Here is a 15,195-nt window from a genome sequence, read left to right on the forward strand (position 1 = left end):
TCAATTGACTGATATTTGCGCCATTATTTAACATCCCCAAAAAAGCATGTCTTAAACCAGATGCTAATTTACGCTTTGTGCTCTTGTATGGAATTGCTTTTATGGAATTGCTCTGACGCTAATTTGCCCTGTTTAGTAAATCTGGCCCTTAGAACTACAATAAGCATCATGTTTACTCACAGCGCACACTTCTGCACTTGGGGACTGGAGAGCTGTCAGACGATTCATGGGAAAACAAAGTAACGTTACTTATTAGAAAAAGTAACTCCGATATTATGTTGTAAATTTAAAAGTAATGCTCCCCTCTACTAGCCACTCGAAATAAAGTAATCTGATTACACAACTCACATTACTTGTAAAGCGTTACCTCAACACTGTCTATGATGTCGAGGACTACAGAAAATAATTGAGTTTTGTACCTCAGTTTGTAAAACAGCCACAACTGCACTTAAAATAGAAGCCTTTGTGTCAGGATATTCTGGTGTGTTTAAAAGCAGAAATGGGCAGCTTATATTTTTGTTAAAGTGCTTATATTAATTCTTCCATTAAAATGTGATCTTAAATTGATCTTTTAGCAATGGGACTACAGATGAATATCTAGTCAGGTGTGTAATTCACACGGGCCCCATTCTTCTTCTTTTGCGCATCAAAAGTTAAGGTCCCTTTACCCTGAGTCCGAAATACTCGTCCGAAATTTCGCACATTAAAAAATAAAAATGACCTCATGTTGTGTCAATCACGTTTACACACTGCCTCCAAAACTGCCGTCCGTCATACATTTTTTTGGATCGGGTTCGATTTTTCGGTGTTTTTTGCATCCGTAGCAAGCATTTTGAGAAGAGTTTTGACAATTCAGAGCCACCGAATGACAAAAAAACGCATATGAAAATTGCGGACAGTGTGCAAGGACCTTTAGACTTTGCATGGTCATGACAGGAGTTGAACTTTAATGTACTGTAACTTTAGACAGACAAGGTTAGCTAGCAATTTTATCACATCATTCTCATGTCAACATGAATAAGTCATGTGGTTATCCTGTGGTCGCACAAAGCAATGTTTGGTCTACATTTCATTCAGATAGATTTCCTGTTATCCCAACACTGAATCTTCAGATTAATTAGATTCCTGTCAAATTTAACAGTGGAATTACTTCATTGCACAAGTATTCAGAAACATCAAATGCTTTACATTTTCTTCAGTCCAAGACGAATCAGTCATTGTCCAGACAGGGCCAAAGTACAAGCGGCCACATGCACACAGCGTTACTTAATTAATTGCAAAAGGCTTGGATTACACATCCGACCATTATGTATTGGAAAACAATTCCTAGCCAGTTACCAATCCGTGTGTAATGAATACCCATTGGACCTGACTGTTTAAACTAGCTTGAATGGGGGGACATTTTACTGAGACATTCTTGTCTAATGAAAGACATGACATGCCAGTGGAAATGGAGGCTAGAGCAGCTGTGACATGTGGAAAGCATGCTGGGATATTTTAATGTGACGTCTCATTGAAGGAAGCTACAGCACTTGTCTGGTTGATTTCCAGTTTTTGGGTTCTGGCATGTGGGAAAAATCGAAAACATTTTGGATGAGGGTTTTGTTTCAGAACGGAATGAATGTGCAAATAAAAACTGAACTAATTTTTTACAAAAAAAGTAAATCGTTACAAGCCTCAACACGAAGTGTGGCACTGAAATATAAATGGCCACCCCTGAGGTCTTAATGAACATGACCGCTGCTATAAATGACACAAAGTCCTCTGGGATTTCTCTTTCCAAATGAAGTGTAGTGGAGGTTGAGTGTGGACTGAAGTCTGACAGATGAACTGTGGTTAATGGCCACTTCCAGAGAGGTCTCATCTCCACTGGGCCGTGCACACGCATCAGCAGGTGACTAAAACAGCCACTGCACTTGTCAAACTGTCACATTACTGGCTAATGAAGAGTAATCATGCCGGCGTTGAGTGAAATGTTATTCCTCAGCTAAAGGGTATTTGTGCTTGTCAACCCGTTTTAGATTAGCACAAAAAACGGCACATGATGCTGTTATGGTGACGATAAGAGGAAGTTAGTGCGGTAATGTTTGTTTAATGATTGTTTGGTGTGACTTGAGCAGTAAATATGCCAGAATGGGTAACAGGGTTGCAGATTTTAGATTGAATTAAGCTACAGTATCACTCAGTAGAGGCTACCAAATGTTGATTTGTATTTACTGATAAACATATATTTCCTATGTACTGGATGTCATGATTTTATGGAATGTTGCAGTTTTTCTTGGGGAGAAATCATGAGGTACATAATATGTTTACTGTAATTTAGGATGTGCTCACACCAGGTTTGGTTGATTAAAACAAGCTCTGGGGCGATTGCTCTGTTAGTGCGGTTCATTTGAATAAGTGTGAACTCTGCCATCCGAACCCTGGTGTGCACCAAACAAGCGGACACAGGGTGAGTTCACACTTGTTGTTCAGTTCGCTTGTTTCGTGTTGGTCTGGACCCAAAAAAAACAAAACACAACAACATTTGGTCCTGGTCTGCTTAGCGTTCACATTGACATTTTAACACCGAACCTAAAGTCATAGGGATATGATCACAACCTGATTGTTTTCATGACTGTAACACAATGACGTGTATGACACGTATTGCCTATTTTGAGATGAAACTTACTGAACATCTAAAACAGTGCTGTGTTCAGGGCTAAATGTGCTCGTTGTTTGTGCGTAGCTACATATGATGGTGTCTTAACCAGCTGAGAACTCGTGAAGAGCTTATAAAATGTGTAAAGGAGTCAAAACAGCGGAAGGAATCCCTCCGTCACACAAATGAAGATCTGCGAGGAGACGCGGTTCTGATCCTGTACTGAACTGTGATGGGCAACATCACGACGAGGAAAAAAACGGTTTGTTTGAGCATTCTGTCCTTTTTAGTGCCACATCTTGTGACATCATGTCCTGTTTTTGGTTTGTTTACATGTCTTTGGTCCGTGTCCTGGTCCGTCCAGGTATGGCAGCGTTTACACATATTCAACTGAACCGCACTAACAGAGCAATCGCACCAGGGTTCGTTTTAATGATGTAAAGTTCGGGAGGAACATGTTCAAATTACCTTTCCAATCAGCATGAGCGAAGGCCTATATATATATATATATGTATATATACATAGCCGACTCACCTATGTTCCTGGACAGTTTTCTGCATCCCTCCACCACCCCGTCTCCTCACTCTCGCCTGGTTTCTATCCCAGCCAGGGATTCGGGAGCTGTGAGCCTCCCCTCGGACAGCACACCAAACACACTTACTCTTTACTCTATCTGATTATTTGTAAGTGTGAACACATCCACAATTGCACATTTTCAGGGGTCTCTGTCCCCTTCCAAATGAACTCAGATACGGTTCGACTGAAATATGAACGAAACACGGACCTAAGACATGTAAATGAACCAAAAACAGGACATGATGTAACAATTTGCGACCCTAAAAAGGACAGAATGCTTGAGCAAACCTGTTCATCGTAGTCTCAATGAAAAAGGACTAAATCTTTTTCTTTTTCTCTTGGTCCGGACCAAAAGAACCAAGATAACCAAACTAAAAGTGTGAACACACTATAAATAATATAGAATATTATAATTGTGCCTTTATTGCTTTCAAAAAGTTATGGAAGACATTGTACCTTGGAATGTGCAATTAACTGTTTAAGGCAGGACCCTATTTGTCAAGTGGACACACTAAAAATAACCAATCAAATTATCCAATAAAAAAACCCTAAAGGTCAACAGTGGATCGTAATTGTAGAGGTTGGTTGGTTATAATTAATTGGTTAGTAATTAATAGGCACATTTTTCAGGTCACCTGACCAAACATTTTCTACAGTTTGTGAACAGCCCTTACTTGAACTGTAGGCCAGTGATTTATAACATGGAAATAAACTTCATATTGACATTTAATTAAATGGCATATCATGCAAATAATTTGATTAACTTTTTGGAAGAACTGACAGATCTAAAAATGTACGTGTTCTTTTCTGTATTTTTAGGAGTCTGAGTTTTCGACGCATGAGTTCACTCCATCGTCTTCGCACACTTTAGGATCAGAGCAGCACATTTGTGAGTTAAAGCATGTCACCCGAGACGGACTAGAGCCAGACCTCGAGACCTCCGTTCCAGCACCAGCTCTGGCCTTCACGGATGAGTCTGCTGCCAGTCAAAGCCACAGTCACGATCCTACTGAACAAGAAGCTGAACAGATCCTGAAGAACGAGGGGTTTGATGAGGAAGAACTAAAGCAAGATCATGAGAATCGCATGACACAGAGAAGATATGAGGAAGGAACGCCAGCTGTGGTGGTGACCCAACCAGATGAGGTGAGTGGAGACCAGAACATCTTACACAACAGGAACACTTCATCTTGTGTCCTTGGCTCTGTTCACACCTGGTATCAAGATGTGTTTTGGTCGATCGGATCACAAGTAGACGAGGGAGACTCATTCCCGTTGACACCTGTATTTTAATCCGTCTCTTTTGTCCACTTTCAACCACTTCTGTCCTGATTTCTTCGAGGGGAGGGTGTATGGACAGGTAAATGTATGGTTTTTCAGAACTTTCGATCTAATGGACAAAATAATCCACGCAATTTACATATGAACGCGACCAGAGACGACGGGAAACACACAGAGAGCATCAGCTTTAGTTTCTGCTCTGAGAGCCGCAAGACCAGCCGAACGCTGTGAGTGTGTGTTAGAAATCAGGAATGATGAGAGAACATTGTGCTTGGTACATTTTTCATCTTTAAACTAAACGTGGGTCTCCAGCCGACACAGTTTAAATCCCGTCTGACTAGAACTCTTCCCATAATGTTCACGCGTTAGGTCAAGTAGGTGGAGAGAAGACGGTCTTTTGTGGCTGTTTGAACACATTCGACCACATGAGCGTTTACACTACGAAAGCAATCCGGTCAAATGTGTTTTTAACTACCTCCAAAAGTGGACAAGCTCAAAACGCTTTAGACCCCGTTTACAAATCTTTAACATTGTCCACTTGTGATCCGATCGACCAAAAGGCATCTTAATACCAGGTGTAAATAGGGATCGGCAACACTTTATTTTACAGTGTCCTTGTTACATATGTTACATGTACTTACCGTAGTAATAAGAGTAAATTATGCATAATTACATGCAATTAACCCTAAACCAAACCTAACCCTATAGTAAGTACATGTTGTTGTTGTTAATTATTATTACTTAGTACTTAAATATATAATTACACTGTAACAATGACACCTTGAAATAAAGTGTAACCCAGGGCTCTTGTCACAGTGCAATTAATCATTCAAGTACTGAGTAATATTAATTAACAACATGTATAGGGTTCGGGTTTGCTTTAGTTTGCATAATTTAAAGTTATTACTGTGGTAACTACATGTAACTTGTAACAAGGTCACTGTAAAATAAAGTTTCCTCTGTGCAACACAAATGTAAATGTTTAGAAGAATGTTCAAACCGTTTTTTTTTTTTTTTTAATACAATGAACTGAATATTGACCACAACTGTCTAGCAAGATCAAGATTTTCTGGGAAAACAAGTTAAATTTGAGCCTATTTCACACAAATGCTATATCATAAGTTTTAGAACATAATGCACAAGTTGTGATAAATAAATGAATAAATAAAATCACTCAGACCTCAATTTGCAATTATGAAGAGAAAATAGGTCATCACAAACATTATGCTTATATATATTATTATCATCTGATAACCACACCAGAAATGTCCATTAACAACTAATTGAACAAATGACACCTGACTGTACTTAATAGATTACTCTATATTGTGTTTATTTCTGCGATTAGTATTCATATTTAGTGTGAATCTTCTGTGTTTTTCTCCTCAGTCTCTTTGTTCTGCTGTGTACAGTCGAGTCTCGCTCTCACATACAGTGTTTGTTCTTTGTGTAAATGTTATCTCTGATCATGCAGTGCTTTTTATCTCACAAATGAAACAGTTCTCATGATAAGGTCTACATTTCTTTCATTTTATGCATGCAAATTATTAATTTACTTCTTAGATGGGTGCTGGTTTTACAGCTGTGGTTGTACCAAGATTTCACTCAGACAACTGGAAGTTCATGGAAAGCCGTACTTACAAGCTTTGAACATTTTAAGAGAACAAGAATAAATAAATAAATAAAGGTTATTTCTTCGCCACTAACAAGACCAAACCAAAAATAATATTTATAACAGGCTTCTGAAACACTTCAGCTCTGCTCCCCGTCCTTCATTGATCAGGGAGCTAAAAGTCAAAATTAAATCAAATTCTGCTTAATTATTTTTCTTCTTTAATATCTAATGCTATTTTAGTAGCCCAATGGAAAGAAGTATTTAAAAAAGTGTTTAGATTTTCATAGATTTTTGAATCTGATTTTAATGCACACTCCAGATCTTATTTTAAACATTATTGTCCATATTCTTCCAAATGTTTGTCTCAAAATCCAAACATTTTAATAAATTTCCACCGCCTCATGTCGTTCCAAACACTTGTGTAACAGTTCTGTTTAGTTTCAGTGTGTTTTAGATCGGTTCTCCCTGTGCTCAATTGACGGTGTTCTTGATCCTTGTTTTTTTTTTCCTATTGTTTTGGTAGTTAATTATTTCCACACCTGTTTTGTTTTCCATTGATTACTCTCCATATGTATTTAAACCCTTAGTTCTTTACCTTGTGATAACATTAAGTTGTAAGTGTGCAGTTCTTCTGCGTTCCTAGTGTTTATTATTGTTCCTAGTGTCTGGATTTCACTGCTACAAACCCCTGACAGTGTGCATTTCTTTTTCTGGTGGAATACAAGACAAGATATTTGAAGAACGTTGGGAACCAAACAACATTCAACCCCGTTGACTTCCACTGTATCTAAAACCCACTGCTCAGAATATCTCCTTTCATGTTCCACAGGAGAAAGAATGTCAGTCCCACTAAAGTGTCTTTAACTAATATATGTACTAGTCCACTATGTAACATTTAAATTGGTCATTTTATACAATGCACTTACTGTGTACATACAGGTTTTTACACTGAGCTTATATTTAAAAAAAATACCTGCACGTAATTACATTCATTTCATGTAATTACATCTATAATTACACTGTTGAGCCTTCCTTTACCTTTTAGCCCTCTCTTAAACCTACCTATACCGGATCCTCCTCAATAGCAGCAATTCAACATCAACACAATAAGTACATTGTATACCTAACAATTATAATTATTATTATTATTATGAAAGCACACAGTAGTTAAAGACACCTAATATAAAGTGAGACCGCACGTTTTTGAAAGGACGTCACATGAGGGTTAGGTGAACATGACAGAATCCCTTTAATTTTCACTGATGTTATGAATCCCTCATACTTTTCGACCCCTCCCCTCCAAACGCTTGACTCGTTCTGCTAAGTATAGCCCAGTTTGACAATCCAATCAATTCTCCAATGGATAAAATCCCACTGTTCAATGTTCAGAAATACATCTGTAGTTACCTAATATAACATAATGTGCCCTTTTGGGTTTATTATTATTTTTTCTTACAGCACAAACGCACATGTGCATTGGCTCACACACACACACACACACACCTGTTAGTGTGAGTGCGCTGGCCTGACGGAGCAGTAATGATATCTACTTTGAAGGGTGAGCTGGATGGGCTGCACATCTAAAGTGCCCCTGGGGGAGCCAATAGATAAATCAGTTTAAGCCCTGGACCCCATTTAAAAAGGCTTTGGCAGGTTAATGTGATATCCACTCCAATACATTATACCAGCCTCTCATTCAGGTAAATAGGCACTTACTCTGGCCTGACCCACACTCTCTGCTATCCAATTGTGTTTATTTCATTAGCTCATCCGTACAGAGTTTCCAATGACACAGGATTTCAATTGATCCTGGGCTGAAAATGATGGCTGGCATCAGGTGGCTCTGATGCGTTTAGGAAATAGAAGGTGTCTGATGTGCAATGACTTATGGGTGACGCTCAAGTGGCTCTGTGGTGATGCGGATGGATTTGGATCAGGCTGGCGTGTAGGTTTGGATTTTCGTGGCATTCCTGTGGGTGATTGTCAACCGGGTTTGAAATGAACCCCCGCCAACCTGCCAAATGCGGGTAAAAATCAGCTCTGGCGGGTAACGCTGTCAAATCACTCGCCAGTTTGGCGGGTTACTTATATTTACTCACTTTGCTGGGGAAGTTCGTATAAGCCAAATCTGCGCTGATTTAGCACAATCTTCATGATATATTAAATACAAATATCTGGCTTACTTGAACACGCACGTCACTACGCAACAAATAACGGCACGCTCGTTCATTTGCAAGCCAAGAGTAAAAAGCATTTGATTAACAGAAAAGACATTGTTATTTTCCAAACATCCTACATTTGTTGATGTGCATTGTTCTGTATTCATTGATCTGTCCACCTAAAACACATTATTGGTGAAAAGGATGAGGATGAAAGAGTAAGGGAGGAGATGGCTGGATGACAGGATTTTGTTTGAATAAGAAATGAATGTATGAAATCCAAATTTTATAATATATATATATATATATATATATATTAGGGCTGTCAAACGATTAATCGCATCCAAAATAAAAGTTTGTGTTTACATAATATATGTGTGTGTACGGTGTATAATTATTTTCTATATATAAATACACACACATGCATGTATATATTTAAGAAATATTTGCATGTATATACTGTGTATATATATATTTATATTATATATAATTTATATTATTTATAAATATTTTATATATAAATAACACATTTTTCTTAAATATATATGCATGTGTGTGTATTTATATATAGAAAATAATTATACACCGTACACACACATATATTATGTAAACACAAACTTTTATTTTGGATGCGATTAATCGCGATTAATCATTTGACACCTCTAATATATATATATATATATATAGATATAGATATATATATATATATATTTATAAAAGCTGTGACAGGTAATCTGGTTAATTTTTTTATTTATTTTTTTGGCTAGTAGAAGTTCTGAATGGCCGGTAACTTAAAAACGTAGTAGCCAAATTGGCCGGTGAGTGAAAAAGTTAATTTCAAAGCCTGATTGTCAAGGGTTCGACGACTGTTTACAACCATAATCATTGATACTGTATGTTGGCTGCACACCTAGACAGCATTTATAGGCATTATGTCTGCGCTCCTGCCCTATACTGTACCTCATTATGGCCAAATTCAGAGGCAGCATCACATAAATCCTTTGTTCATAAGGGCGATCTCACAAATTAATAGACAAACTTGCAAGTGACAACATTAATGTTCCTCATTAACTCATTCACCAGTTGGGTAAAAAATGTTTCAGGAAATGTATGTCATTTTTTCATTTTTGCCATAAGTCGAATTGTACAAAATTATTTTTGACATAAGTGTCCTTTATAGTGATTCAAATCAAAGACATAGAAAACATCTGACATTTAAGTGAAACATGTATCGTCTGAACCCTTTTCTTCCAGAACTCCATATGGGAACACGTATGTGGAATAATAAGAGGAAAACAATGTTACGATGCCTTGACGTGTTTGTGACAGGTGCGGTTTCACTGAGAAACTTGCTCATCTGCGAGTCATTGCCTGCTCTGTCTGTCACTAAAAATGCAAACCTGTGAAATAATCGCCCTGTCATAGAGATAAAAATACCGTAAAATTGTTTCCAGCTCACTAATATTTGGAAGAATTTCATCCTTTCACAGCTTTCCGTAGGTCTGTGTGTTTTTCTGAGTTTGACATTGCTCGTTTTTTGAAGTTAACGATACCACAGTAAACAGAAATCGCACACATCTGCACTGTACCTTTGAACTCGGTGGGCTAAACACGGGTATGAAGCGGATCTGTAGGGGGAGGGTCCGTCAGTCCAGCGCTTTCCCAAGCTCTGAATATATATTGAATATTTGAATATTGTAGGCACTCGTTTGCATCCAAATGAGTTCTGCTTGTCTGGGTGATGGACAATTTCAACTTGACCCCTGTCTCTTTGTATGCAACCTACAGTTTACTGTCAAAAGCGTCTCATTGTCTTCAGCTCATTTTTCTGCATACCTCTGGCAACCCCACATTTCTCAGTGTCTTGAAAGTATGGATTTCGTCTGTAAACATTGTATTTTATACCCCAGTCACACTATTGTCTGGGTGAAGTCACCTCCGTTCCATTGTTTAAAAGCTTCATTCAGAAGCCATTTAGGTAAAGAGATATGTGGGAAAAATCTGCCTTTGTTAGAAAATCTGTTCCAAAAAAGCAATCTGAGAGTCGAAGAGCATTCATTAGAGCACTGCACAAAATGACTTTCTTACTCAGTATTTTTGTCAGTACAAATATCTAAACAGTCTTAAATCGAGATATATAAATATATATATAGTTGAGAAACAAAATGACTTTGATACATTGAGTGATTTTATACTGAAAAAGAGATGTATGCCAAAGGGGTCAGAAAAATAATCTTGTTTTCCCTTTGAATCAAGCTCATTTTACTCACTCCATTGACATATTTTTTTCTTGTTTTGTTTATATATATATCTTTTTTTTTTTCCCTGAAAATAAACAAGTCATTTTGCTTCTTAAGTAAATGTTTCTTGATTTTAATTGTAATTGTTAAGTCAACTAGACACATACGTTCTGTCATTTTAATATATATTATGTAATTGTACATTTTATTCAAATAAATTTAATTATTACCCCTCACAATATTTTAATTCGTTTTTTACAGTTCTTTATTCCATCCCCTGTCCTCCTTACCTGAGCTTCCTTGACACACGGTACACAATATAATAAGATAACAATACCAAGAAACAATGAATCAGGAGTCAAACACATAGGAAACACACCGAGAACAGTTTAATCTCTCACATTAAAGGGAAAGTTCACCCTAAAACCATTATTAATTAATCATTTACTCACACTAGTGTTGTTCTAATGCCTTATCCCTTCTTTCTTTTTCAGACCGCTTGCGTTCGTCCATATAATGGATATGAATAGCGACCAGCATAAAGCTTTAAAAAAGACACAGAAGTATCAGAGAATGATCCCGTGTGACACGTGTCATAAACCTAAAGCGTTCTGGGGTTAAACGATAGGCTTTATTGAAAAACAAACTGAAATTTAATGTATTATTTAACAAAAATCCTGACCTTGGCCACTGGTTTTCAGTCTTCAGAACACTTGCAATATACGACACGCGCCGCATCGGATCGTTCTGTGATACTTCTGCATCTATTTTAAAGCTTGATGCTGGTTGCTATTCACTGCCATTATATGCATGAGTGTGAGTTGGACATTTTGTTGTTGTTTTTTCTCCTTTCGCGGTCTGAAAAAAGTAAATGATGACTTAATTTTCATTTTAAGGTGAAGGATCCCTTTAACATCCAGACCCAGGCAGATCCAACAGGCACAAAGATGCAATGCAGTCGGTGGATTAATTTGGTGACTGCTAGTCTATGACAGACTCCATAAGTGTGTGTGTGTGTGTGTTCAACTGAAACCTCTTCAAATGACTTCACCAATCACTTGTGAGAGCAGAGTGTATTTGAAAGCAATTGGCTTCTCAAATGAGAAATATAAAGATACCAATATTATGCATGGAGTTATTTTGGACTCTCAGAGGGCCACTAAAGAAGTAATTCCCCTCGGATGGAGATACCCGGTAACTAATATGAATGCAAATTGGATTAAACGCCTGCATTAGTGTCTGATAAACAATTTACGTTGCCAAGTGTTCAGAAGGGATGCGACGTTTCTACTCGAGCTCTCATTTTTGATAGACTGTGTGATGAAATTCACCTCTGTGTACTTTTACTTAAAGACTTAGGACTTAACATGTCCTATGAATGCTTTAGAAATGCTTTCTTAGTGGTTTATAACATTTTGTCTTTTCATATGATATAGCAACCAAAGTTAAAGTACATTATTTATTCATAATTCATTCTATAAAACGATAGTTCCGACTCTAAGTTCTAATGAGATGATTCACATTTAAAACCGTTGTAATATTCCAGTAAACACATCTGTACCCACGCAAATGTTGAAATCTACTGTGGATGCTCCAAGCTGGTGTGTTATTACCATAAAATACAACTTTTTCTGAAATCTATTATACTGCATTATGATAAAATAGGCAGCGCACTGTTTTTTGAAGCTGCTATGAATCATTCTAGAGAGATTGAATGATTGATTTACTCTTTTGCTGTGTGTGTGAGTGTGCGAGTGTGTGTTCTTTATAGTTTAATGAGCACACAAATGTGTATAATGACATGGGTATTACAACGTAAACATGGTTTTCAAGGACACTTCCTTCCCACTTCCCGTAAACCACATATACAAGTGTGTGTGTGTGTGTGTGTGTGTGAGGGGTCTAATTAAAGGATAAGAGGCTTGTCTATGGTTTACTGCGAGGGCAGCTCATCGTTTGGGCTCTTCTTGAAGCATTACATGCTAACAGTTGTAGAATTAAGGTCTCTCACACTCCTTAGAAATGTGATTTCCTCTTTCAGTGAATGCTTCAGCATTTTTAAGATTTAATGGGATGTTATTTGAGAATAGTCAGCACATATAAGGCATTTGAGTATGTATAATGTTACTAAGTAACATTTGTCTATTGCACAGCGATGTTTGCACTTCCGCCAATAGTTGCCACTCACTAGATATGCTGTAAATTAGTGGAATAATAGTGTTTATTTTTTTATATTAATTGATCTATTTGTGTAGTTGACATTTATCTAATTATCTTTATTAGTATTATTAGTTAGGTATTGCTATTGCTGTTGTTGTGTACTTTATGTGATCAGATAATTTTATTTTTGTAAGTGATTAAAAAACTTCACTGCATTGCTATGGAAATGAACAATGAAAGCAAATATGTGTTAAACATTGTGAAAAACTTTAAATGACACCTTAAAAAGCACTTAAAATGTACACATGTTCATATACATTCAAATATATATTTTTTTCCTGTTGGAATATACTTTGATATACAAGACAGGTCATGTATAATTCAGTGGATTTGTAATTATCACAATAATAAATAACTATAAGTGATTGTTTGAGTTGGACATACCATATAATATATATTCACGGTCCTTAATGGTCAGAGAGAGGGTGGCTCTTGGTTAAATTATGACTTCATTGGTGGAAGAGACCTTGGATAACTTTGTAAGTGGACTTCAGGGATGAATAAATGCTGTAAAAGTGTCGAGTTTTCCAGGTTCAGGAGCGATTGTGTGTCTCTGTAGGGTGTTTAGCAGTAGTCTACTAGCGGGGTGCAGGCGTCTTCAGGACGGGAGGTGCTATTATGACATCCTTTCAGCTGTGATGTGAAAAGCGAGCGCTAACACTCGGAACGTTTCAGCGGAGCTCGAGGTAAAACTGCTCTCAATGTGCCAGACTCATGCTGCGATGTCATCGCATATTTAGCGTTGCAATTTTAAAAAGTTGAGTTTAGTAACTCGGAGGCTCACCCGGAGTCGTCGCCTGTCAGAAACGCGTTCGCTCTCGCTCTCCACTCTGCCTGTCAAGGTGCGCGGAAATCACAGCGTTGTTTATTCTCTTTGATTTGTCACAGATGTATGCAGTGCAGTTGACACAAGATTCTCTTGTTATTTTACATTCAACATCCTCCCCCCAAGTTTATCTCTCCCCTGTTCTCATTTGAGCAATTCAGTTGACTCTTGGATCTTAAAATGTGTGAAGAGCCTTTAGAAGTGTAACGCTACATGATCATCAGAGATAGTCGTTGTGACAATGTTCCGGTTGTCGTTCACACCGCTGTTCACTCCATGATACTGATCAAAACCAGCAAAGTGAAGCTTTAGTTTCCTTCTCGCCAGTACATGAATACTTGTACAAAGTTAATTAGGCCTCAGACTGAACATGTCCGCAGAGTTTTTAGAGGCTTTTTGACAGGTCTGTTAAAGGACAGCAATAAGGAAGGCGGGAGAGAAATGTTTCTTCCTAACTTTAGATGTACTTCATCTCAACGGTGTGCATGAACCAAAATAGTATGAAGATGAAAAGTGTACAGGCAATGCATTTGTATGTTTTAGAGACAAATGCAGTCGCGGTGAAAAGAAACTATTACCCTTTTGTCCCTGTAATTAATGACACATTAATCAGGGCTTTAACTCGCGGGGGTCCCAGCACACTTTCATTTCACAAACTATGTATAGACCTAATCCCTATACATATGAACGTGAAATTAAACTATAAACATGCCCAATTACTGACTGTTACTCTCAAGTGGTCAAGGTCTGTTTAGTTGGACCTCTGAGTCTGGAGTCTGGGCTGGGATCTGTTTGGTCAACTAGCGGAAGACGGGGAGACTAGTGTTTGGGAAACTGGTGGACGTTTAGCAATTCCCCAAAAATACTTTTACCTTTAACCTGGTAAATTTCATTCACGAACCTGAACACAAATTTGCATATAGAAAACTAAGCCTATTTTAGAAACATCAAAAAAAAAAAAAAAAAAAAAAAAAAAAAAAATTGCATTGGGACATCATCATTAAATTTGAGTATACAGTTACTCCCCTCTTCAACTCTCATTAAAATGGAAAGATAAAATGTATATATAATACCGTTCAATAGTATGGGGTCCGTACATTTTTTTTTATGTTTTTGAAAGAAGTCTCATATACTTACCAAGGGTGCATTTATTTTAATTACAATAATATTATGAAAGTAGTATTGTATAGCTGTAATATTGTAAAATATTATTACAATTTAAAATAACTGTTTTTCGTTTTAATATGTTTAAATTGTAGTTTATTCCTGTGATCAAAGCTGAATTTTCTTCAGTGTCACATGATCCTTCAGAATTTTTTTGTGTGGAAGTATGTGAGTTTTACTGAATTTAATTAATGTTGATTATTATTTTTTGTTGTTTTTAAATCATTGTATCCAGATAAGTTCGTACTATATTGAGATTACATTCAAATTTGGCAGGTAAATGTGTTTATTTTCATGAAAATAATGTCACAATGTTTTTTTGTTTTTTTTTTTCAATTTTGAATCCTCTCATAGTTGCTTTAAATGTAATTATCAATCAGCTTTATTCTGATTGCTGTCAGTGAGAGGGTTAGGCTGTTTATAGTGTAAATTGTTTAAATATGTGGCATTATTATGTAAAGATGCGGCCGTGT

General features: G+C 37.0%; 1 protein-coding gene across 4 annotated transcripts in view; it reads left to right on the top strand.

Annotated features, from left to right (window-relative positions):
* The window catches only part of LOC307151419 (uncharacterized protein), a 100,008-nt gene that overhangs the window by 3,428 nt on the left and 81,385 nt on the right, over positions 1–15,195 (top strand). For all 4 annotated transcript variants that reach the window (XM_079859421.1, XM_079859422.1, XM_079859423.1 and 1 more), the window contains exon 3: positions 4,037–4,363. In XM_079859421.1, the coding sequence (XP_079715547.1) occupies positions 4,037–4,363 (327 nt within the window). The remainder of the gene's footprint in view (positions 1–4,036; positions 4,364–15,195) is intronic.

This window comes from Squalius cephalus (genome assembly GCF_949319135.1).
Source record: "Squalius cephalus genome assembly, chromosome: 23".
Lineage (NCBI taxonomy): Eukaryota > Metazoa > Chordata > Actinopteri > Cypriniformes > Leuciscidae > Squalius > Squalius cephalus.